The 27,616-nt window shown below is 34.5% G+C and overlaps 3 protein-coding genes across 4 annotated transcripts in view; 1 reads left to right on the top strand and 2 right to left on the bottom strand.

The window, feature by feature from the left end:
• The window catches only part of mura (ring finger protein murashka), a 29,068-nt gene extending 26,137 nt beyond the window's left edge, over nt 1–2,931 (bottom strand). For both annotated transcript variants that reach the window (XM_085954251.1, XM_085954252.1), the window contains exon 1: nt 1,726–2,931. In XM_085954251.1, coding sequence (XP_085810377.1) covers nt 1,726–1,835 — 110 coding nt within the window. In that variant the 5' untranslated portion in view covers nt 1,836–2,931. The remainder of the gene's footprint in view (nt 1–1,725) is intronic.
• A 3,708-nt stretch (nt 2,932–6,639) lies between these two features.
• On the bottom strand, nt 6,640–25,512 carry LOC147066807 (cytoplasmic dynein 2 intermediate chain 2-like). Its single transcript, XM_085954824.1, has 14 exons — nt 25,368–25,512; nt 24,974–25,058; nt 21,225–21,361; nt 17,885–18,005; nt 17,681–17,799; nt 17,303–17,415; nt 15,876–16,054; nt 14,703–14,779; nt 14,493–14,621; nt 12,649–12,734; nt 11,164–11,306; nt 9,541–9,669; nt 8,626–8,753; nt 6,640–6,823 (listed from the first exon to the last, which is right to left on the bottom strand). The coding sequence occupies exons 1-14, from the start codon at nt 25,424–25,426 to the stop codon at nt 6,670–6,672; spliced, it is 1,659 nt and encodes a 552-aa protein (XP_085810950.1). The 5' UTR covers nt 25,427–25,512; the 3' UTR covers nt 6,640–6,669.
• Nucleotides 25,513–26,189: 677 nt separating this feature from the next.
• Nucleotides 26,190–27,288, top strand: eIF1 (eukaryotic translation initiation factor eIF1). The gene has a single exon (XM_085955056.1). It carries the CDS (start codon nt 26,380–26,382, stop codon nt 26,710–26,712), a length of 333 nt encoding a protein of 110 aa, XP_085811182.1. The 5' UTR covers nt 26,190–26,379; the 3' UTR covers nt 26,713–27,288.
• The last annotated feature ends 328 nt before the right edge of the window (nt 27,289–27,616 follow it).

The raw sequence follows: 27,616 nt of genomic DNA, 5'->3' as shown, positions 1-27,616 counted from the left end.
TCCACGAGCACCAGACTGTCCGTCTCTGAAACCATGGGTACGAGTTTGAATCCCACGCCTGACAACTATAGTGTTACTTTATCAATGATCGTCTGATCCTGAACAATAACCCAGTGGGATGGGCGGATGGCCAAAAACCAGTGCTTGAAATGGAAAATTTTAATTAAATTAAATTTTAAGAATAAAAATATAATGCAAATGAATTTAATATTTAATTAGTATTCACGAACCAGAATGTCATTTATAAAATTTCCACAAAACTGCAGTATCGAGGATTTTACTAACCGGTCCATTTTGAGCTCTGCCAACAACCATTCCTTGTAAAAAAAAGTCTGTTTGCTTCCACTCAGTGCTCCGCTTAAGAGGCTTTTTGTTTTTACGAGAAATGGTGTTAGCCACTTGCTCAACTTATTAGGTCCGTACTCTGGTAAAACAACATTGCCAGAATTTGCCAGACCCGGAATTCGATCCCAAGACCCTGTGACATTATAAGTCTGACGCGTAACTGCTCGACCAACTTGGGCATAATATGTATTGCAATATAATTATTTATTATGCGCATACGTTTCTCCATTTATATTATCACTTTTTAAAGATATTTCAGGGCAGATTATAATGTCATTAAAACCGTCTTTATTTAAGTACAATCACAAAAATAATTAAAACCCACATTTGATGCGTGTATTTATTTTATTTCATATGTATAGCAGTATTAATTTAGTGGCAACTGCAGCCAAATTTCATGTGGGGGTGCCGGATTGGTGGAATGAAACCAACCTGGGAAATTGTATAGTCATGCGCCTCAAAATTTCATAATATTAATTATGAGCAGTGTCAATTACGACAGTCATTTTATTTATCACATCCCGTGTCAATTAGTAAGTCAATGTATACAAGTAGAAAAATACGTGTTTCTGCTCTAGATTTCGGATTCGCATCCCAGATGTATAATTCATGTTTTTTCTAAACATTTTCTAAAGCAGTTTTAAGGAAATATTGTCCGGCGCGCACCAGACAACCTGGAAAAACTGGTGGTTTTGGGTGGCCTCCAGGGAAGGCGAAGCAAAGGAAGAGCGCCTGCGCACTGGAGCAACCAAGTGAAGCCTGAGAGAAGCGGAAGATCGAGATGAAATGGAAAGTCTTGGTCGCTCAAAGGATGACAAAATTAAAAAATGGTCATGATCCTCAGCCATGAATGTACGACCAAGAAAAGTAGCGTAGGGATTTGATAGTTTGAATGAATGGTTAACAACCAATCTTCGTATTAATGATTGTTAAGATAGCTACGCACTGCATAGACCATTATCTTTTTTCTTGAGAGTGGAAACAGTGATTTACGATACAAGTTGGTTATGGGAAATACAGCGGCATTGAAAATAGCCGATATACTGGATTATTTGTTAGGTTGGGTTAGTTAAGATTCGGTTAAGTTAGGTTAGGTAAGGTTAACCTAACAAATAATCCCGTATATCGGCTATTTTCAATGCCGCTGTATTCCCCATAACCGACTTGTACCTGATTTACTACTTCACCTGTACAACAATGTGGTGCATCATTATTTTTAGATTAAGTAAATATAAAATTAAATATTCTATTCTGCTGTGTCTCTATTCAGGCCTGATAAGACGTTTCAGCCCAAAATAGGTACACCAGAAAGCAATCTAAAAACCGTCAGATAAACTAACTAATGATATGACAGATAAGAGGGTCATTCAGTGTCATTACCTGAAGTTCCAGTATTCCTTGTATCTGGCATGTCTTCTGGGTGGACGGCCGCCGCCCCCTGCCCTGCCGTACCCCCGCCTGGACCCGTGACCTCCACCGCCGCAGTTCATTATACAAGCAAATTCACCAACAAAATCCGTCACTTATTCATCAAATGTCTCCAAACTTGTTATGCTCGTCCTCACTGCACCATTTTGTAACAAACACACTCGCGTCGGCCACTGCGCGCATTAATTTTACGGAAAATAGTATTATCAAGACTTATCGTCGAAAGTGACAGCTGAAAAAAAAATTGAATGTGACACACACTGTTGCCAACTTTGTACGTATTTTTTCGGGATAATTTTGAAAAAATATTGCAATGTTCTGTTCCCAGCGACGGTGATTTATTGCCGTTTTTTAGGTATTATTATATTTGGTGTCCACTATATTGATTGCTTCCGATGATGTAAGATGATATTATCATCTATCAGACACTGCTAAGGCACCATTGACATTAATATTCAAGCAAATTTAAATATAATATAGCGAGGGATTAAATGTCTCAATAATTCTTCACAAGTTCATTTAAGATTCTGTTGCCAACTTCAAAATGCAAATTTCCAAGACTCACTTTCTAGCGACGATTTCGTGTGATCACGGCCCGGAGACCGATCAAGTATGCAGTATTCATAAATGAACACGATATGAAAAGAAATAATACCAGTTGCGAAACACAAACAATGCGTAATATGCCATGTAGTACTAAAAAAACCTTCACGCGCACAAGGCCCTTAAAATAACCTTGCTAGTAAAAATCATGCGACTTACATTTTTTTTATTTTGTATATTGGATCGTTCTTAGTCTTCCTCGTTAACTCCACACTTTAGAATATATAACACAGATTTTAAAAACTGAATTGAATGAGGATTTAAAATGGGCAGCTCCCATTACGCATTACGGGTACAAGTTCCGCTTGCACTTAACAGATGTGGTAGGAACATTACACAAGCTTATTGATCGAATGGGAGTTGGGTTTTTTGGCATTAGAAAAACTGGCCCGCACGACAATTGAAGCGAAGAAAATGACTGATGCACGTTTTGAGGCGTAGAATTCTGAATTGTGTAGTGATGACTGACGAACTGGGAGTGGCCGTGCGCATTCGTCGGATTGATAAAATTGATTACCTTGATACTCGCTTGCTTTGTCTGTCACGGGGGGCTCTTGTTTTGGAGCGAGCAGAATGAAGTTAGCCGCAGTGCGCCAGCTATACCAACATTACACAAAAATAAAATGCCACAAACCAATGGCTCTCAAGTTGTTATACAATTAAAAAAAAAATAGTTAAAATATTCAGTGATTGACAACAAACATGAAGGCAATATAATGCATAGTCCAATAATTTTTTTAACGCATTTTTATCACTCTGAAAAGATTGTTTGAACGCTATGAAATGACTATCCCAGAATATGAAATCTTATTTAGGTATGGTCCCAATATTTAAGCTCGATTTGATATAAATAAAAAGGATTTCAAGTTAGGTATACACATTTATATTTTTTATATGAAAATCGATGTTTTTTTAAAATAGACATAAAAAATATTAAAACTATGAATTAGGTACTCAAAAATCTAAACGGTAAACATTGAAAACTTAATAAACTAAATTGTAATAATAAACATAACCAAAAAAATAATGTTATAATAACGTAACCTATGTACCAAATATGTGACAAATTCACATTAATAATAATTGTAAGTTTATCTTACTTTGACTTAAAAATAAAATATTTTTAATGTTGTCAGATAGGTCAGCGGTTTCCAACCTGGGGTGCGCCTCCCAGGGGAGGCGCGATCTATTGCCAGGGGAGGCGCCAAAATTTTTGAATAAATTATTTTTTATACCATAATATCTACAAATAAATAAAAGTTCATATCTTAACGTAACAGTAAAAATTCAGTGCATGAATGTTTATTTTAATATATAATAAATATATTTAAATCCTATTAAAAAAATATTTGGAGCGGAGAAATTTTAAAATGGCGCTTTTGCAAACGCTCTGTTTCGGTAATGCACAAAACGACCGCTGGTTGCATGAAAACAATAACCTCAAATTTAAATGTCACTCGTAGCTAAAGTGTCAACTGAAGCGTGTAGGCAGGGTGTGATATTTTTTTAAAAATTGTTTTTGACGTGATTTCTTTAATATAATATAACAATAATACATGTCTCCACATTTAAATGATTTCTACGCCAGATATATTGAAGCAAACAAAAATCTATTTCCTGAGTTCTTGGTTAGTTTGCTAATGCATTTTTCATATAATTTTATTAATAGTAAAAAAAGTCGCCTGCGGCGCTGCTTTGTTTCAGGGCTATTAAATATTTTTAAAATATGGGTGAAAGATCCTGGCCTGTGGGCCCTATTCACTATGTGGAGCTCATGATAGAATCCATTAATTTTTGTCAATGAACGATGATGAATTTGGTTGACTTCTTTTAAAATTGATTGTGGTAATAAACAAGCTCATTCGTCGCATGAAAAAAAAATTAATTAAAAAATGAATTTGATATAAGTAAGTAGTAAAAACTTGTGTGTTAAAAAAGTGTCTGTATTATTTAATGAAATAAAGGGGGGAGGCGCCAAGACTCGATTTTTTTTAAAGGGAGGCGTAGTAACATAAAGGTTGGAGACCACTGAGATAGGTACATATTTATTAATTAATTAATACAGTTAAAATTGTAAATTATCAAAAAAAATCTCAAATTGCAAGCTTCCTATTTTTCTGCTAGGTTTTCTGTTAGCATAATATGCTATATTACGCCTATATTATAGGATCCCCCTTAAATCAGAATATATTGTAATAAAAAAAAATAACCCAATAATTTATCATGGAGCGACTGACTTGATATCGTACATGACAATAATTAATATTATGCTTAATCCCTTATAACTATAAAATTTTATTGATCGTGACAATAACAATTGCCACTCAACCTTTCTTTCTCAACATCATTTTTGTTAAATGTTGAGAGCTGCTGACAGCTGCAGTATGTTTAAAAAATAGAATCTAGTTTCATATTCATAACAATATTATTTTATCGAGTTGAATTAGTATGATAAACGTATTATATTTTAATTAAGTTGATTAAAAAATATATAAATAGAGTGAATATTAGTTTCTTCGCCTTTTGCTTAAATTCATGTGAATTTATATCAAACTATATTTTTTTACAATAAAACACCTAACAAAATTGCATAGCTACATAGATATTATTCCGGTATTATGTTATTAAGATCTATCCCCATTTTAATATTAGTGTGTATTGTGTATATTATATATTATATCAGTTTAGATTATCACTCGGCCTTTGTTAATTGAATAGGTACCCACTCGGAGCTATAAGTCTAGCTAATAAAATACAAGTGATAATTATTAGATTGAAGACTGACACTGTTCAAACTAATCGCATGTAATATTAATTATGCTTACGCTCCGCGTTACCAAACCGCGTTAAAAAATACAGTGAACTTTTCCATAATGAATAGGTAGTTTGTAAACACACTACTCACCAGTGGTCATGTTCATGTTTACATTGCTATGTTGGCAACGGTGTGAAATATTTGCATATTCTATCAGCAATTATATACAAATAAAAACATTGGAATTTTTAAATATTATCAATCCATGCCCTTTGATAATACAATACAATCAAATACAATGAACAAAGGATTTCTTTACAATCGTATTTATAAACGAAAAATGTAAAACGCGTTTTTTGACAAATAATACGAAACTTTATAATATTCATATTCATTTTTTATACCCATTAGAAAATTAAGTAAATTTTAATTTCACCAAAACCAAAGCGTCACAAGAAACATTAAGTAGGAAGTTACAGTAAATTTGCTTATAATAATAATAGTATAATAATGATGTATATTTAATTTAGTAAATTATTATATTATCATTATGCAATATAAAATAATGTGCAATTTATGATGGGAGCGAAATAGGTAGGTACCTACCCAGATAAGTAAATAGATACCTACATAGGTATGCATAAAAAATCAGGGCTTGAAATGAGCCGGAGCGCCGTTCCGGTTCGTGAAACCAATAAAATATCGCACCTTCTCGTGGAAAAAATATTTTGACCGTCTTAGCTAGATATGCCATATAATAGAAAATCTAACACACTTATTTTTCTAGTTGTAAACCCATCGGCATGTAACAGTTTGCAGCTAATGAGATCAGCGCTGTCTAACCAATAAGACACATTCTTAATCTAATACTTCTACCTGCATATATTATGCATTGTGCAAACAAAATATATTATTCCATCATTGTAATGTCAATCGATCAATTTATCAGTGTCACATACTGAAGTGGGCCCCCAGGCTAGGATCTTTGGCGGGCCCCCTGCCTATCACGAAGGATAAAGGGAATGTGACACTCTACACTTACAGTAGGGTTTTCGAAATGGTGTACGTGGAAAAATTAATGTGTATATTTTTGTTGTATATTTTAATACATCCATTTGAATAATGGAGATGTCGAGTATCGATACACAATTAAAAATTGTATCGTACAACCACGTCATAATTTTAAATAATAATATTATTGAAGAAAAATAGCGCCGCCGCAGGTGACTTTTTTTACTATTAGAGCAAATCTGTGATGCGTGTTTATCTCACTTATCTGATCGAGACTCGCGCTAGAGCCCTGTCAGCCCCCCCTTTGTGGGGGCCATGGTCCATCCTGACATACCCGCCCCCCAACAAAAATATTCCACCCCTCTTCTGCGACCCCATGACTTATCCCTCAGGAGTCCAAAGGACGATTTGTTACTACCTGACCTTTAGCATCAGCTCAGCTGTGATGGCCTGATATAGTCATTACATGATGGAGGAAAACGGGAAAAAAAAGTTTTATGTTAAATTATTGGTTCAATTTTAATTGATCAAAGGAGTTGTTGTGTAGTTGTTGAGTACAGAATATTAGATAAGGCATTATTATCCGTGGTAAATAGTTGATCTGGAATGACGATATTTTGGAAGGGAATATTCCAAATCCTCACGTTTCCTTGCATATCTCCGATGGCAATTTTACTCAAGCTGCAAAAAATAGAAAAAATCAGCAATCTTTACATAATATTACAGTTGGTTATTACGAGGAAGTGGGACCGACTGAATTTGCTCGTTATAAGCATTACTCGTTATATCAGAGAATATGTATTTTTAAATGAGCAGTCACATAACACAAAAAGTCGAAAATAAAAAATCTGAAAACCATCGAAAAAATCCTCGAAACAAACATGGCATTCATAAACTACAAAAGAAGTTGTTTATTGTAATGAACGCTGGTAGGTACCTACTGACTTCACAAACCTTGGATTTTTTACATGAAATTTCAACCATATGCGTGGATACTTTTTCAATCTTGTCGGCGAAAACACCAATTAGGTAGATTACTTAGACACTTAACTAATGTCATAAACGTAATTTGACCCCGGCGGCACCCTGTCCAGTCGGATTTCATTGCTTAGGGTTGAAATATTTTTAAACGATCGACATTTAACAGTTTTAAGAAAATTTTTGTAGATATTTTTGCTCGGTATATCCGATAAGTTGCTCGTTATAACAGTGAATAAATGTATAAAGAAAATCGTAAACTAAAATGTCCACTAATGTTTCCTCATTACATCCGAGATCGTAATAACCGAGTTCGACTGTATATTAAAAAACAATTAAGGTATAACATTGTTATGTCAAATTAATTAGTCTATGGTAAATGTATGTACAGAAATGCCTTTTTAAGCAGTGTAGATGTGTTCAGGTATTTTAGTTAGTTACTTAAATGAATAACAAAAAAGCTAAATCAATGTTGATAACATATTTTTTTTCGTGTCTCGAAATTTGTACGTATGCAGTTCGCCGTATCACACTTCACCGTGAAATACTCTATCGGAAATATATGGTCGTATATTAAAGACCGTCCAACCTCTTTGGGTCGTGTAGCACTGAGATAAAATTCATGTCTAAATAAAACACGGTTCTTGTCGGAACACTTACAGGAAGTCAGCGGCAAAATAAATTGAAAATAGCCGATAAACTGGATTATTTGTTAGTTTAGGTTAGGATTAAATAAAATTGGAACACTATTGTCTGCAATGCTCCACGAACAACGTGTATTTTTTTCATCTCTTTCCGATAAGAAAGCTCACGGCGAGTTGTGCTACGGTGAAATGTAATACGTACAATTTAAGTAACCATTATTTTTATTAGAAAAATTACAATTATTACAATATAATGTTTTTGTAACACGTTACTGCCTACTTTCATTTTTCCAATGTCATCTGGTTTGACACATTCTTTGAGATGGAGACCATAATTTTTGTTGTAATGGTCTCCATCCATAATTTTGGTTACCAAAATACTATCACAATTTTGCACAAATTCTTTAATTTTCTCAGAATAAAATACCCCATCCCAATTATTATTGTTCAGTATGTCAGTTACATAGAACTTGAGCTACACGTTAGTCTTATGATTTTTTAGTACATGATGCCATTTCAGCGCATCTATTCTATACACAAGACTGCTATCGGCCGCTGCCGGCGGTTATCGAGGGTAGTTTATCATATGTTTGTATTGAGGTATTATAATTGTTACAATAAGTTAGCCGTCTAACCAGTCAAAACTTTCTATCTCGCTCTAAAAGTTAGCACAGCCAAGAGAGCACTTATTGTGAAAATTACAACTAAATGTAAAAATTATAATACTTCAATACAAAAATATGAAAAACTACCCTCGATAGCCGATAGCTGTCTTGTGTATAGAATAGATGCGCTGGATTGATTTTGGAAGGGGTTGAATTAGTACCTACCAAAGGAACAATAATAATAGAAATCTGTTACCTTTTCGTATCGAAACACATGGAAGTTATACCGCAAGGACTCAGATTTGAGGCCTCTGACGGAAGTGGTGTATGTATTACGTCTAAGCCTTCGATTGGAACTTCTTCGCGACTGGCAATACTCAATACCTATAAAAAAAAATAATGGGTTATTAACAATGTTAATTGTGTCGGCGAGCAAAATCTGCACATCTCGTTTAAAAGTCGAGCACAAATTTTTTCACCAAAACTCATTGGTTCTATTTCTGCTGTCAATTCACTGCTGTGAAACTATTATATTTCCAAATTTATGTAATAGTTTTCAAAATATTCTCGATTTGTACTATAATATAATATGATAGCACAACGCGGTATGAAGAGGTGCATGCTGGGCATAACGCGAAAGGAGAAAAAGAGGAATGAGTGGATAAGGATGCAGACAACGGTTTGCGATGTGATAAGAGTTTATTAAAAGCCTCAAATGGAGATGGGCTGGACAATAGCTAGAAGAAGAGACAATCGTTGGACGAATTTAGTCATCCAGTGGTATCCAAGAGGTACAAAACGTCCGCAAGGTAGACCTAGAGGCCGCTAGATCGATGAAATGATAAAGTTCTGCGGAAGTACGTGGCAACGCAACGCACAGGACCGAGAGGAGTGGAAGCAGCTTGAAGAGGCCTTCATCCAGCAGTGGATAGATTCATGCTGATGATGATGATGAATATGATATACATATGCATTTTTATTTCGACAGTTAAAAAATAGGACCAACATGTCTCGTATACTAAAGATTGGCCATGACTAGTACATATAATATTAATTTATTGTAACAACACGGTGATCTTTGCAAAGTAGCCCTGACAACAGGATGCTGAAAATAATAGTTTTTTTAAACTGTCACAATTATAATATTATGTAGACTTTGTAATAAAAAAACCTTAAGTGATGACGATAAGTTCTTTTCAGATCTTTCAGCTGCAGCACCAAGTATGAGCAATTCATTACCAGGAACCCATTGCACCCGGGAAAGTTGATGCTCGGGGAATATTACTCTGAGTGGTTCATCCTAAAAATACACAATGAAAACAACCATTTTTATCGCAGTTTTTTTCAATCAACACCCTGAAAACAATAGTGTTACATAATATATCCAAAGTGGAAAAACCTTCTTCTATAGAGATCTTAATGTATGAAATTAAATCATACATCATATTTTATAGATAGAAGAATATTTTTTATCGATTATGGTTTGGTTAGTCAGAGCTTTAAATGAATTTTAAAAAAACTAACTAACACTGTAATAATATGTATTCTTAAATCAACGAAAACAAATCAGTATGACTGAAAAAGTGTGCACTATTTTTGTCAGCCCATAGCATACCTAAACTACTATGGTTTGGTTCAGGCAGGGTTTAATTGAATTTAAAAAACTAACGAGTACCACCTGCAAATTGTATCCTTAGTTCAATGAAAACAAATATGTTTTACTGACAAAGTTTAGTGTGCACTATTTATAATATAGTTGAAGTATGGCCTTATGATGGAAAGGGTTCAGAAGAAATTCTTGAGACTCCTTTATTTGAGGTTGTACGGATACTATCCGTGGCTTTATCCAACTGACTTTCTCTTAGTGTACGTCCTGAGTGGCAGCGTTCGGCGCAGCGTTGAGCGTTTTGCGCAACTCAAACGTATAACCGTGTGTGAAAATATTCGTAGACAATGTCTTTTTTTGGTTATACATTTATACGGTTATACGTTTGAGTTGCGCAAAACGCTGCGCTGAACACTGGCACTGAGGCCTCACATTTAGGCATGCTTACATACTGCAGTCTGCAATTTAAAAGAAATCTTTATTTAACTACGTATTTTTTTCGACTTATTCGAGGTATAAATGAGAACTCTGCCATTCTGGGCAGTGTTGACCTGTGTGTCCCTGATAACTATCTTAGAAATAGAGAACATCAGTTGTTTATTCTCCCAAGGTGCAGAACCAACCTGCCACTGGTAATGCCAATTGGGAGGGCAGGGCGATAACTATGTTCAACGAAATTACTTCGGGTGTTGATATATTCCATCTACATGAGGATGAGTATAGGTGGACGTTGTTTTATAAATTCTTAAAATAGGGTCTGCTTAACTCATCCGGTGTACTTCCTTGTACCTATCTAATTAATATTTTTTGTATGTACATATTTCCACTGTTTAATAACATACTATCTATCTCTTTTTTTATGTAATACTATTTTATATTTCTTTGTTTCTAAATGTCATGTTGTGAACGTCTTAAACTTATAATTTGTAATGTCCACAATATGTTAAAAATAAATAAATTGAAATTCAAAATTATGTTGAATCCTTAACAGCCCAACTCCACCCATCGCTACCACTGTAGGGTAAAAATAATACCAAAACCAAAGACATATTTTGTGATTGTATGGGAAAGTTTTTAATTTTTTAGATGTTAAAATACAATCATAAAATATCAACGAACCAAAAATTAAAAAAATATGATGTCTTGCTCCAAATTATAATTTAATACTATCGGTAGGTAGGTACATACCTGTAATATATCATACAGTCGTATCTGCTGATCAGCTGCAAGTGTCAATAGAACTCTACTATGAAGGCTGCTAAATGCGATGCACAAAACTGACGCCATATGAGGCTCCAAGTTGCCAACGCAAGGGTCAGTATTTGAGGATGCTATGTACAAAAAAATATAATAGATAAAAATAATGTTGAAAAAAACAAGTCAGAATTTACCATAGGACTAAAGGAGTTATAAACTAGGGCCCCCAGATGGTCAGGAGCCCCGGGGCCTGGAAAAGAAATCAATTGAGGTGTCTAATAACAAAAACAATATTATAGATTTGATCAGATTGCGATTTTTTCTACTGCACACGAATTACATAGGATAAATTTTTAAAAATGTTACCGTTATTATCTCCGACTGCTCTTACATGAAGCCTATTGCAACGTAATCTTTCGCTCGGCGTCACTCTAACTACGTCATATTTTCTGTCAAAACTATCGAACTTCACCCTTATGTAGTATGTTTATACATAATGGGAAATTACGTTTTTGTGTAAATCGTTTCAAACATTTTTTTCATGTGATTTTGGGGTATTTTAGAAGTTATAGACCATTACATATTGTGTGAAATTTCAGATAAAATATGGATGTATTTTTTCTCAGATTATTGACCATAACATGTGGACTTATTGGTTTTTGTTATTATACGCCTCATTTGCTTGTGCATGTTCACTTAAAGTCTATAGAGTCAGAAATGTTAAATTTAGTTTTTAAGGGATTTTTCAAATAAATTGCAGAGTATTATAAAAAAAATGTTTTATTTTAATTAAACACATTTACATGCATTTTTTGGGTCCCAGCACTTCTATTCCAACATAACATTTAACTCATGCAAATTGTGATAAAAATGCTACATGTTTAGTAAAATATTATAATATGTATAACACTTTTAACGGGAGTTCCGCTGGGTGTATTAATTAGATAACGTGATATTAGCGATAGCACACTGCGCAACCATGTCATTGCACTAAACAAACAAAACCATTTTTGACATTGGGCAAAACACGGTTACCAACATAAAGATTTTCCTTTTAGATAACTGTTTTGCACACATAATACATCCGCAATGCATTGGTGTTATCTCGGATCTCAGGAATATAACAAAATAGTGTTATTGGATGTTATGTCATTGGAATAGATCTACTGATGTACATATCATTGAGGGTAAATCCGGCGTTGTGGATTACTATTTTCACTCCTAAGTTGACTATATGGGCCTCCAAAGACTAAACGTTATATTAAAGACTTTTTTTTACAAATAATGGTGATTAGCCAATCGCCCAAGTCATTAGCTCATTACACTGGATCAATCACGGATTGAAAAAAAATGTATTTTTTGCATATCACGTGGTTCAAACCTATGACCACAGCTTTAGAGACAAGAGCCTACCAATTATGCCACTGTAGGTGCAAAATATGTACTTAGTGAGATGTTTATAGGTCTTTTACTTACTTGCGATGGGTTTTGCTGTTGTCATTCTACAGACAATTATTTCTCCTGTTATACAGCCGACGGCAAATAGATCATCTGTCATTTCTCTAGAGACAAAATAGACTATTATAATATATTACTAAAGACATGAATTAATGGATATGATTGGTTACACACATGCGTTTTTTTATTCGCACTTCATAAGGCAGAAACAGACCGTTATCACATGAGCACATGCGAGTTCACATTTAACTCACTAGTTCACAGGCTACACCAAAACATTCAAATTAAATTTACGTAGGTACATACTAACATCCTTGGCCCTACATGCCAGGGTGGGTTTACAAAATGTTGTTACTATTGTCAAAAATTAACAAATTAAATTTTAAATCAAATTTGTCACTATGAAAATAATAACAAGATTTTATATACCGTGTCCATGGGACATAATCCAATATTAAGAATAATAATTACAAGATAAAAAGAACTTTTTATATACGTTTTTAAATTTCCTGTTGAATCATATAAACTTGACTTGACTAGCTTAAACGATCAAAAAAAATTGTACTTGATAGAAATACTGAATAATGAAATGTCATTCCATATTGATTTCCATAGTAACGCACATATATATTATTAATAATTTAGTTGCTAGGACCCCCTTAGCAAACAATAATGGTATCGAAATAACTTTTCATTTAATAATCAGCGCCTCAAATATGGAATTGATTAGTTGAGTGAATCTAAAATTGTTGTATAATTCTCATGGTTTTTGACATCATGTGGGGTTGCTGCCAAAAATTAGTGAGTTTCGTAATCATGTTATCGAGCAATTGCAATTTGAAAGTTTGACATGCCTTTGGCGATGATGAGGTGTGTGAAGATAAAGTCGTGGTCGCTTGTACGTTTCGAGGATGGCGTTTATTTGTCCGTACAAGAATAAAATAAATACGATGATAAAGATGACAGCGTGAGATTATAATCGCGGGTAATGATGTACTGGTGAGATCGATGTGATCAAGAGTTTTATTATATTAATGAACTGAGAGACTGGACTCGGGTGGAATGACGGTTGACTACATCGAGTGAAGGACTCGTGACAATAGTAGAACGTCACATGACGGACTCGGTGCGTGAGTGAAGATTCATGCATTGTCCCTCAAATTTATACAAATCCTCTCCATATATTACAAGAGATACTGTCACAATTGACGAGTCATACTGATCTAGTTATGATTGAGGAAATGCTGACGATCATTATCCCTCTATTGTTTTGTTTTGACAAGAAAACATACATATTTAAGTGTGTCACTCATTTAATGCTGAGTGGTATGATTTGTACAAGCCCTATAAAATCAGGCATAATGTTAATTTCTTTTTGATTTATGTGCATGTTCTATACATTGGATGGCTTTGAATTTTTTTCTAGCATACACATTTATATGGAGACACATAATATGTTGTTAACTTGAAATAAACAAATTATCGACTTGCCAAATTTTGGCAGCAACCCCACGATTCGGGCAGTAATTGTTTTCTACAAGTAAATCCGCAATGTGAAATGAATTGCAGATAATATCTTTTTTTAGCTTCACTGTCAATATATTTAGATTCCGTGTGTAAGAAAAATTGTACTCTTTAACATCTTTATTCTACCCTAATTTTATTAACTATGTAGTTTTATTTTTGATCCCGGCACTTATCCTGTGCTGAAAATACTGCATATTTTTTTAGGTGATTTTCATATATGCGATTTTCCATGGAATATATTATTTACTGCGTAAATCGAGATGAATGTGTTAGATTAAAACATAATAATATGATATTGTTGTTACATAAATAATGATATATGTATTCACAAAAACCTGTTTTTAGACGTAACAAGATCCTCCGTGGCTGGTCCCTTTTCGGAATTCCAGTATCGAATAAAATCAACACACGTAATTTCCGGTGACGGTGCAGCTCGTCCAATCGACGAACCATATAATTCATAACTGGAAATGAAATTAAAAAAATATTTTGAATTCATTTTTGCGGTTTCACCGTAAGCAATTTGTGAATAAATCAGAAGTTACCAATTTTGTTGGACCATAGTGGAAGCTGTAATATTGATGAGCCAAGTAATGATTGTAGATCCACTCGTAACTAATACCTGAAACAAAGAAAAATTTTGTTACAATTTATTCAAATATGTGTGCTTACGGGACAAGTGTACAAAAGTACTTAATCTGCCATGCCATTTATTGCAACTACCAACTTTTCTTTTAACAGTGTTCGATCGTAAAGGCTTAATTACATTGGCAGACACGCAGATCCAACCAGATCCAACAATCTACGCTGACCGTCGTGACCAACGTCTTTACACTATAAGTAATTACATGCAACGATTCGATTGCGTTGGTCCTTGCTTTTAATAGGTTTAAAATAAATATAGTGTTGCTATTATTAAAAATATAGGATGACCGAAAACTATTTCTTCGTTAGATTGGTGGCTACAGTGAACGGTTATCCCTCGCAATTTTACATCAAAACTCAGCTGTCAAACCTAACCATAAATATTCGGATATTTTCATACGTTCTCGGCAATCTTAGCTTGAATCATCTTGAATCGTGGCAGACGGAAATAGGATTGGTTCCAATTTGCTCATGATCGTCACGATCCTGGAAAACTATAGATAATAGATTTTGGCAATCGTGGAAGACGATCGGGCCAGACACAGTCTGCCAATGTAATTTGAGCATTAGAAGATCAAAGTATGGACCTCCACAGAGTGAACATTGTATTAACAGATTTTTTAATGATAAATGAAAATAATCAATGACCTGGAAGTAATTCCTCAAAATGGGATGGTTAGAATATGCATAGTGCTAGTGCCTAGTATTACATACTGCGCTATGGCCGCCGTCTTGTAAAATGGTGGACAATTTAAAAAATTTCATCCATATATCATTAACGACTAAGAATATGAAAAAGTGCATCCATTTGTATTTTAAAAAATTCTGTGCAAATCGAGAAGTACAGGCATAAATCAACACTTGCGATTACAGTTTTTAAATTGGGCCATTCACACCAAAATCCAGACATCTGATGAACCTGTTTGTATTATAAAAAGTCCGGGAACAATTAGAAAATTAATAAATTGATGCTATTGGTAAGAAAGTTGTGTATCGCTGATATGGGCAAACACTGAAAAATGATAGACAAACATTCCCTTACAATCCAATAAACTTCTTCTAGACTTCAATACCTGATCAGAGGCTTGGATTCTTGAAGTCCGTGATAGGTATTTGAATATTTGTTCAGCAGTCATCCACAGAAGTCCGGAGATCTTCCTCGAAGAATGTGCCGATGAATCACATCCCAATAGCGACTGGGAATGGGAATCTTCTCCGGTGTAGTGCTGAAGATTCCAGACAGACACCATGCCTAAATATATAAAAATTAATATGATTATTATTGTGGCAGAGTTTGACTTGCATTTCAGTTTGATGACATCTACATATTGAATTTTAATTTAAATTTTACACAAAGCACTCTTAAGACCACCGCACACACAAACAAATGTCCCATTCGGTTCAAATTTTTTACATATTGTGAGTTATGTTTCCAAGGTTGTTCCAAATTATTCATATTTGTTCAATTTAGATAACATTCACAAACACATGTAACTTGATGCACTGATGCATGCAGAATTGATTCAATATTATCATTTGAAAAAGTTGCCACCATCGCACTCTGTCAGGGAAATACAGTCGAACTTGGTTATTACGAGGAAGATGGGACTGACTGAATTTGCTCGTTATAAACATTACTCGTTATATAAAGATTTTCGCGCCACGTTCTATTAACCATAGAACATAAAAAATCTGAAAACCATTGTAAAAATCCCTGAAACAAGCATGGCATTCATAAACTACAATAGAAGTTGTTTATTGTAATGAAGTGCTAAGCCGCCGGCGCTGGTAGGTACCTACTGACTTCACAAAGCTTGGATTTTTTACATGCAATTTCAACCATATGGGTGGATACTTTTTCAATGTAGTCGGCGAAAACACCAATTAGGTAATTAGACACTTAACTAGTGTCAATTCCGGCGGCATTGGTATAGTTACCTGCCCGGTCGGATTTTATTGCTTAGGGTCGATAGTGTTGTTTTTAAACAATTGACTAATTAACAGTTTTGCTCGGTATACTCAAGATGTAGCTTGTTATAAAAGTGAATAAATGTATGGAGAAAATCATAAACTAAAACGTCAACGAATGTTTCCTCATTACATCCGAGATCTCGCTATTTCCGTGATCGTAATAACCAAGTTCGACTGTATATTAAATACCCTTATTTACACGACTATACTGGGATGTTATTGATAAAGCGGGGACTGCTAGTTCTTTGATGATATATTATGTGTATTTATTATGGAATAAATTGTATCTGTGTGTGCGATCGGGAAAGCCATTTTGTTCATATTATGTTGGAGTCTTCTCGAATGTCTGTGTGCAGGGAGGGCATTAGTTGATTGTTTTTATATCCAATTTATATTAATATAATATTTTCAGATGTTACAATTCAAATATGCATATTATGTAAAAATTACTCGTCTCATATCCGCCAAGTAGCCATTCATATTGACACTTACACTAACAATTTTAACATAAAACGCATCATTAGCTTACCGGCAACCGTTCCTGAGGCCAGCAGTGCAGGTTCAGTAGGATGAAAAGCTACGGACGATACACATGAAGAATGTTTCAATTCACCGGAGAGTTTGAGATCATCAATTCGCCCTCTGAAAAAATAACAAAATGATTCTGACATCATTTAAATAATATAAGTTCAATAATTATGAATCAAAGTCACCATAATTGATCAACAATATAATTCACCTCATATTTTCATTTATTCAGATCGAAACCTTATTGCCAAGAGCGAAAAACATCAATATTTGAAAATCACCACAATATTTGCCATTCATATACATAATATATATTTTTTTCAATTATTAAAGATCTCAATAGAACAGATTAAAAGCCCAACAAATAATGCATAATTACTTTCTGATATATACGCTGAGATTCCCATCGTGTTGGCACCAAACATCATGGTATAGAAATCCACTGGCAACGGCCAGAGTATTTCCAGCTGAGCTCCAAGATAGTGAAGAAATGGGCACCTGCAACCCAAAAACAATGTGATGAACACAGGATAAGAAGAATATGTAGACCATCGTAAAATGAGAATAAAGCCGTTTGTATTACTTTTTCAGAAGTACGTTGTTGAGATGGAGTTACAGCATCCTTTGGTTGACTACCAGCATGAAAACTCTGCAGAATTATTGCTTTTACATCTCTGTCATTTTCGTCAGCATACGGGTCATATCTGAAATATGAAAATCACCATTTATTATGTAGTCGGCTATGGAGGGTGCTCTAATACCATACAAACGCACAGCACTCCTTACAAATTAAAAAAAAAAAAACATTGCTCAATGCATGATATTGGTATTCCTAATAAACATACATTACTCATTAATGACCTTACCCATTTATCGCAGCATCTGTGCCAGAAGGTTTTGTTTGGCGGCAAGTGAGAGGCCACGAAATTTTAGCAAAACTTAAACTTATAATTTTTTGTTTTTTAAATGTATTGAAAGTTTCAAATCATACCAATCTAATAGTACCGTACACGTTCATGAAATTACTGTCGGCAATCGTGCTTATTTTAAACTATCATGACAATAACTGTTAACACGTAAAAGTGCTGACTGTCTTTCCAATAGAGTAAGCGAGATGCGAGGTTGTCATTTTATACTACTATCTGACAGGTCGTATTGAAAATCAGAGCTCAAAATGAGTAGTTTGTTTTTTTACCAACACGTTCGCCAATATCGTTCTATTGCGTTCTATCGTTCTATTGCTTACTTGCGCGGAAAAAATCATCACAATTTGAAAGCTTCCAATCTTGTTTGATTTATGCACGCAATGTTGCCAACTGCAGGATAATACATGTTTCCCCATACATTTTCTTTCTGTGCACAGTAAATCTATGCACGTGTAAACAGGGTAATATGCTAAATATCTCATTATTGGACCAGTATTCTTCCGAATTTTAAATTATTCAAAACAAATGCCTAAGACTGGCATTCTGTCTTCAAAGACAGGCGAATAAGTTCGCATTTTTTGTATGGCCGGCACTGTACGCGCGGCCATATTCGCAAACTAATTCGCTTTGGCACAGTTAACTAGAAGTCAGGCATATTTTGATTGTTATGCCAGTTATCTCGTCTGAATTTAAACTCAAATTACAAGCCACTGTCAATTGATTTGGACAATCTAAAAAATTAAACAATTAAAAATTAAAAAATTAAATTAAACAACAAAAATTAAAGTGACATTTCTTTGAATAATTATGTATTACATACTAACCCACAAATTATCGGTATTACAGCAATTGTAATAAGAGCTTTGTTCTATATTCAACGTGTGTCCTTAAAAATCTGCGGCCTGTCAGATACTGGCATAGTAATATCGTGAGGCATAGAAAAAATCATCTCAATAAGAGCACTCATTTAACTATATATTTTTTTTTTCGACCATGTCCGATCATCCTCGATCGATCCCACAGAGTGGAGGTTTGTATTAACAGATTTTGTTTTTATGAGAAATGGACGTCAACCACTTGCTCAACCTATTAGGTCCATACTCCATAATTGAAAGACAATATATGTACTTGCCGGACCCAGGATTCGAACCTGGGACCCACAACGCCATAGGCCGACGCTTAGGCCGCGCGGCCATCGTGGGTGTATATTATATATATTATTAATTTATCATATACTTGTTCCAGTGTAAAAAATGTGTGCGTCTGAACATGTTTAAAAAAATATTTTTTTATTTAATTACTTATGAGTTTATATTAAAATCTTCTTCTTCTTCTTCTTTGGCCATATCCGCCCCTTAGCTGGAGCATATGGACACCACGCGGCGCCTCCAAGAATCCCTGTCGCTCGCCAGTTTTCTTGCTTCGTTCCAGGTCAAACCAGCATCCCGTAGCTCCGCCGTATACACTCTGTAGATTGTATTTAGCGGCCTTCCAGGACGCCGGAATCCGGTCGGCTTGAAGAACAGGCAAGCCAGGTTGAAGTTCTCTTCTGGCATCCGCAGCACGTGGCCGAGCCAGGTCCAACGTCGCCTCTTCACTTTATCTCCTCGTTGCTCCTAAAGTCATACTACCGCACACCCGGTATTCGTCGCAAACATCTGTTTTCCAAGCTCAGTATACGGTTGCTCTGAGCCTTCGTAAGGTGCCATGATTCGCTACCGTAAAGCAGCACCGTCAGAATGCAAGCGTCGAATAGGCGGCATTTGGTTTTGACCGAGTACAATCGTGAGTCCCAGACATTCCGCATCGAGTTGAATGTTGCTCCAGCCATTCCCATTCGGATAGTGAGCTCTTTCTGCAAAATGCCATCTCCCGTGATGTGTACCCCCAGGTACTTGAAGCTGTCGACGCTGTCGATGTTTTGTCCGTCGCTAATCAGAGGGAAATCTGGATCAGGACAGGTGCTATTACACAGGACGTTGGTTTTCTTCGCGTTGATTTTCAAACCAACGCGAGAGGAGTTGTAATGCAACCTGTCGATTGTCTCTTGAATGCCCTCGATTGAGTTGTCGAATAGGACAGCGTCATCAAATATATTATTAATAATAATGATGAATGATGAATGAATATATATTAAATTATTTGAAAGAAAACTTTCTATATACATTGATGGAGCCTAAAGACATGAAAGAGCTTCACTCTACTACTATGAGAGTTATTTGCCAATTTGCTAGCCGATAACACATTTCGGCATTATTATATAGTTGAAAATACTGTAGAGCGTTTATTATTACATGCAAGTAAACAAACACTGTAAAAACAATGAATATCAAGAACCAACAGCCATCACTTGAGTTAGGAAATCAGAAATACCAACTTAGCTGTGTTAACAACTTAACTATGCTTCATTTGTACGGTAAATGCATTCAAATGTCATTATAGAAAATTGTACAATACTCCTTCTACATAGATTTTGGTTATCATTAATTTCTATTGAGAATTTATTGAATTTATTATAATATACAGTAGGTACATTTTAGACAAAAAAAAATATTTTTAATTTGTGGGACTACCCTCGTATCATATTTTTAAGCATAGAAATAATTGTCTGAGTGAGTATGCCCATGAGTTCTAGCACAATGATGATTTTATCAATAATTTATCTTACAGATCATATTTTATTTGTTTAAATGATATTATGTTATTGTATAGCCCAGTGATAAAGCAAGGCAAATTGGCATATTCGAAAAACAACTTGGAATAGATTTTTACTTTAAATGCAGTATGTTTTTTAATGCACTCACAATCCAAAGAATTTTATAAACCACCACCCGCCACTGGCAGTCAATAATATATAGCGTACCCAATTTTTGAAGACAACTTAAAGGTCCTTTTTTATGTTCAAATGGCCGATTAAAAGTTTTTTTGAGTTGTCAATTGAAAATTTTCTTCTTTAGAGTAAGATTCAAGACATTTTACGGGATATATAAAACCTACCCTTTGAAAGCGTTGCTTGTTTCATTGCTTTGTAACTCAGCCATCACCATGGGCGCTATACCCTGAAGCCATTGTGCCAAGCCGGGAGGTGTTGATGGTCTTGCTAATAATTTAAGGCCCACTGGATCGGTTTGAATCTGTGATGAAAATTAAATTAATTCATTAATTTAACATAGTTACTCATCTCGCGTTGATTTTCAAACCATTGACAGTATTGAATTTCTAATGTTATTTATCTACATATTCATATCGTCATCATAATCATCATCATCAACCAGGATCAATCCACTGCTGGATGAAGAGTTCCGCAACCTGATTCTACTACTATTGGTTTAACGAATTTGTGATATTATACATATATCTATCCATCTTATCATCATCGACTTGAACCAATCCACTGCTGGATAATGGCCTACCTAGCCCGAATCTACTCCTTTCTGTCATATGTATTGCTGTATTTATCAAAATCGGTGATTTTATATTTATCTACATATTCATATTGTCATCATCATCATCATCATCATCAACCAGGATCAATCCACTGCTTAATAAAGACCTCCATATACTGATTCTACTCCTTTTTGTCATATGAATTTCTGTATTTATCAAAATCGGTGATATTATATTTATCTACATATTCATATCGTCATCATCATCATCATCATCACATCGACCTGAACCAATAAACTGCTTAATAAAGACCTCCCTAGCAAGATTTTACTACGTTCTGTCATATGAATCCCTGTATTTATAAAAATCGGTGATATTATATTTATCTACATATTCATATCATCATCATCATCAAATAGGATTAATCCACTGCTTAATAAAGACCTTCCTAGCCTGATTCTACTCCTTTCTGTCATATGAATTTCTGTAGTTATCAAAATCGGTGATATTATATTTATTTACATATTCATATCGTCATCATCATCATCATCATCGACCTGAACCAATCCACTGCTTAATAAAGACCTCCCTAGCCTGATTCTACTCCTTTCTTTCATATGAATTGTTGTATTTATCAAAATCGGTGATATTATATTTATTTAACATATTCATATCGTCATTATCATCATTATCATCATCGTCATCATCGACCTGAACCAATCCACTGCTTAATAAAGACCTCGATAGCCTGATTCTACTCCTTTCTGTCATATGAATTGCTGTATTTATCAAAATCGGTGATATTATATTTATTTACATATTCATATCGTCATCATCATCATCGACCTGAACCAATCCACTGCTTAATAAAGACCTCCCTAGCCTGATTCTACTCCTTTCTTTCATATGAATTGCTGTATTTATCAAAATCGGTGATATTATATTTATTTACATATTCATATCGTCATCATCATCATCATCATCATCGACCTGAACCAATCCACTGCTTAATAAAGACCTCCCTAGCCTGATTCTACTCCTTTCATTCATATGAATTGTTGTATTTATCAAAATCGGTGATATTATATTTATCTACATATTCATATCGTCATTATCATCATTATCATTATCGTCATCATCGACCTGAACCAATCCACTGCTTAATAAAGACCTCGATAGCCTGATTCTACTCCTTTCTGTCACATGAATTTCTGTATTTATCAAAATCGGTGATATTATATTTATTTACATATTCATATCGTCATCATCATCAACCAGGATCAATCCACTGCTGGATGAAGGGTTCCGTAACCTGATTCTACTACTATATTATACCTATTTCTATCGCCCTTATCATCATTGACCTGAACCCATCTACTGCTTGATAAAGGCCTCCCATGCCTGATTCTACTCTTTTCTGTCATTTGAATTGCTGTATTTATCAAAATCGGTGATATTATATTATATCTATTTATATTTCCATTATCATTATGAGCCTGAATCAATCCACCGGTGGATGAAGGCCTCTCTAAATTGTTTGAATTTCTGTCGGTCATATGAATTGCTATATTTATCAAAATTGCTGATATTATGTTTACCCATTCATAATATCATCATTATCGTCATCAACCAAGATTAATCCACTGATGGATGAAGGTTATCCCAACCTAATTCTACTCTTCTTGGTCATATAAACTGCTATATTTTTTTAAATTTGTGATTTTATATACCTACCCATTTATATCGACATTATCGTCATCAACCTGTATCAATCCACTGCTGGATGAAGGCCTCTTTAAGCTGATTCCACATCTTTAGGTCTTATAAATTCCTATTATTATCAGATATAATATGTATTGCTTCATTATTTATCAACATTTGTCTCGATATGAATGTCCCGCACCGGGAAACTATATTGTTTAAGGTTAATTTTTAATTCAATTTTTGATTTTTTAAATATTATTCTAACAGGCGTATGCATATAACAGCAAACTGCATTCAAGCTATTTACTGCAAATTTGCATGCATAAACCTAAATGTATCTGACGGATAGTGACGTCACGTCGCCGACGTAATACGCGTCATGCCATGGATAATGTTACCTAATTTTAAATTTAAATTTCCCGAAAATTAATTTAAAATTTTGAAATTGTGAATCGGTGTAAAAATGTGCAAACGGTACCATATAAATTTAATAATTATAAATAAATAATTATCATGAACTTTAAATAATTTATTTGTTATAAAATCATATTTATTTTATACTTCATAATGCACGAAATGATCAAAGTATACCCAGTAAATATTTCCATAATATGGCAATACAGTTTCACGGATCATTGTCAATATTTACAAACACCTCCATTGACCCACGATCTCAACCATTTTTACAAGCTTAGCATCATTTTCATTTTCATTTTTTAGCATCATCATGAATCCTATTGTGGCACAACGACGACGGGCAGTTAACTTCACGCAAGATGAAAAGGAACTATTAGTTAGCTGTGCCGATAGGGAAACATTGATATTAATTAGCGGATAACAAATGCGTTCAGCAACCCGTGAAAACGTGCCGCCTGGGCTAGGATAGGGCTTTTTTGCAGTCCCAAGCGTCTCCTCTTTTCTGTTTCACACACATTTTCGCAATAATTTATAAAACCTACGAAGGTTTCAAGCCTCCTACTAAACGCTTAAACGCTTGTTGTGATGAAGTCATTGTGTATTAAAGTGACACTGACAGCTCGCGCAGATCGCCGCCATTTTAAGTTTGGTGCGCATTCCTGTGCGCATCTCGTGACGTATGCATTTTTTTTAGTTTCCTTAATCGGCCGATAAACGGCTTACTACGTTGAACGCAGTTCAAATGTATATGAATACGGCAGTAAGGCTGCAAGCATTTATTTTTTATAGACAATGAAACAACATAATGCTAACACTGCTAACCTTCTTCTATTATCTCAATGGGACCCGAATGAGATTATTATCACGTTATATTGGATCGCTATTTATGATAATCACATAATATATTGCTTTATATTCGAATGATTGAGATGTATAATTATTTATCATATTTAACTGCACATACTTACACATATATTGTATTAAAATTAAAATGTCAGTGGTAGCCCATCCCGAAGGGAAAAATATGGCGCCATCTATGCATACTTCACAATTATATTAAAATCCAACACCGCCAACCCGTCTGCAAGACCTAGCGAGACAGACTGGCGACCGCCAGCTGGCTCAGCTAGTATTATTTAATATGTCAATATAAAATTTAAAAATATTTTTCTTAAGAAGGTAGGCTTTAAATAATCGCCTAGTATGGAGTCTTCGCCACTGTCATTAACTCAGTTCACCTGAGCATTGTGTGATTCTGCTGTCACTGTCCCTGTTTCATTAGTTGAATACTCTGTAGTCTGGCATCCTCCTTCTGCAGTAGTTCTGTAAAATAAATGAAAATGTATAATCATTAACGAACGTTAATATTATGTTTATTTATAAACGAGTCGTCAATATATTATTATTATATATAGTAAGACATCTTTTTGGCTACGTGTTAAAACTGTGACCTAACATGCTCCGCCCATTTTTACCCGCAATTCCATTATAAACTAACATGCTCCTCCCATTTAGTAGACAACAGCGCCTAGAATCGTAGCCAAGAAGATGTTGTCGTACAATAGACTGATGTACTATTTTACCCAGAGTCAAATATTAGATTATTGAATAATTAAATATTGAAAAACTTACTTTTCAGTCCGCCAACTAGAACTGAATCCGCAAACCTCGCTTTCATAGTCATCAAACATATTTCCATGAATTTATGAAATTGATATTAGATGAAAGCTTATTCGAACGCATCTAATACATAGTGGTCACTAATCAAAATCTTGACAGTCGCCATTTGTAAACAATTTTGACATTTCAGTTTTTTAAATAGACAATTTAAGAAACACTTTTCAATGGCTGTATAATATAGAAAGTTTTATAGAAAAATTTACAAACATGGACAACTCGTCAACATCGCTACAAGCATTAAAAATCAATTAAATAAATATTAAAAATTACTATAAAAGGTAGATCTGGTGAATAATAATTTTATTCATTTTTAGTTTATATTTTATGTCAACACTTTTTTCAACGTCTGTGTAAAAATTTTATGTCGAAAAGCATTAATAAATAACATGATAGGTGTGGATGGACGCGCATGGATGGCACATAATAATTAAAGAAAACTTTTACAGTTATTGTTTGGCCTTGCTATTGTATTAAATATGATCGATTTGATGAAATGTTTTTTTCTAGTGGATCTTTGTGAAACTGCATTATATCAATTTAATATTCTATAGTATGATACAGGTGAGCGGTTTCGTTCGATTTCAAACAATATTTGTAATCCCACTCCTTCCCTAAGTTAGCTTTTCGTGATGTCAATGAGCAAATGGAAAGAAATACAGACTATTCTAAACCCGTGGTATTTTTTCGTTAATGGATCAGGGGCATTGTAGGTATGTCACATGCATGTTTTTGGTTGTCTATGAATACAATTTCCAAAAATATCTACATCTACATCCGAAATCCGATTGCGGATTGACGCACTTCACATCGATACGTCTGCTGCTATTTGCTGGCCTTTTGAAAGACCGTCGGCCATTGCTGTAGTGTACGGTGTTGAGCAAATTAATCCACCCAAATCTCTCAAATCCCGCCGTGTTTTGCTTATTGCAGAGTTTTTCTTTAAAGTTTCCATTTTTTTTATCGTATGTCCATCCAGAATTTAACCAAGTTTGACCCCTTTGCCGACGCATTCAAGGGTTCGGAAGACGACGTACAAGATGGACTAGTCCACATAAGAATACAACAACGCAATGGACGAAAGACGCTCACGACCGTGCAAGGACTATCTTCTGAATATGACTTGAAGAAAATCGTGCGGGCATGCAAAAAGGAGTTCGCGTGCAACGGGACTGTCGTAGAACACCCGGAATATGGTGAAGTTTTACAGTTGCAAGGGGATCAAAGAGAAAATATCTGTCAGTGGTTAACAAAATCGGGCTTGGCCAAATCGGATCAGCTCAAAGTCCACGGCTTTTAATGCCGCCAATATCGTCATAATAATAAAATCGTTTCCATTAACACCCATCTATCTTTATTGTTCTTTTATACATTTGTCTGTCTTTCGAATAATTGTCTAAATCCCGCGATGAATAATTCGAACTGTCATAGTACCTCAGTTCGTAAAAATTGTATTGTGCGATGCGAAATGTACGTCAGTTTTCATTAGTCACAATGTATTTGAATAAAATCGATGTGTACAGAGATAAATTAAGATAATTTCGCATTAATGTAATAAATTATAACTCGTATTATCGGATGTGAAGCCATGTTACTATGTGCCTTGCATTTTGTTTTGTCATTCGCGCCCCAATTGTATTAAAATTTTAAACAAAAATGTTCAGTGCATTTTCGACTATTCCGAAATTTAAATATTGCGCCTGCAACCGGAACAAATAACTTTAAATTTTAGTTAATTATTACACTTTGAATTATTTTTCTGCTGTGTAAGCATAAGCTATTATGTATTTTATCTTGTTTTCTAGCGACGTATTTAATATGACTGTATTTAATATGTGTTTCATATAAATCTCAAATAAATCGTTTTATAATATGATTAAGGTTTTTTATTGCGACATTCCTATGCTAGCGAAGTGACAGCTCAACATGACGTTTAAAAACGACGTCAGCCATTTTTGTTTTTTTGACAGATCGAATCAAAGAACTTTTATGTTTTCGTTTAATTTATACCGACATTGTTATAGGGTAGTTGTTTCATTTGAGTAACTGAATAAACATTGTTGATTTATAATGTCGATGAATTATATTCGTCGAAACACGATTCATTCAACTATTTCTGGCATCATTCTCATGACCTGACATTGACCCCATTGTATAAGGACGTTTATTTCCATCGTTACCTCATCCGCCGATGATGACTTGCA

The sequence above is a fragment of the Rhyacophila brunnea genome, unplaced genomic scaffold, assembly GCF_057557595.1.
Source record: "Rhyacophila brunnea isolate RB1 unplaced genomic scaffold, BYU_Rbru_1.0 scaffold_4, whole genome shotgun sequence".
Lineage (NCBI taxonomy): Eukaryota > Metazoa > Arthropoda > Insecta > Trichoptera > Rhyacophilidae > Rhyacophila > Rhyacophila brunnea.
This window is presented reverse-complemented; position numbering and strand designations above follow the sequence as displayed.

Coding starts and splice junctions, on each gene's coding strand:
- LOC147066807 (XM_085954824.1), bottom strand. CDS start 25,426: ATGTTTGATGACTATGAAAGCGAGGTTTGCGGATTCAGTTCTAGTTGG. Junction 18,006..21,224: donor ACAAGCAACGCTTTCAAAGG/GTAGGTTTTATA, acceptor TTCATATTTCAG/ATATGACCCGTATGCTGACG. Junction 8,754..9,540: donor ACTTATCGTCATCACTTAAG/GTTTTTTTATTA, acceptor TTTTTTTTATAG/GTATTGAGTATTGCCAGTCG.
- eIF1 (XM_085955056.1), top strand. CDS start 26,380: ATGTCCATCCAGAATTTAACCAAGTTTGACCCCTTTGCCGACGCATTC.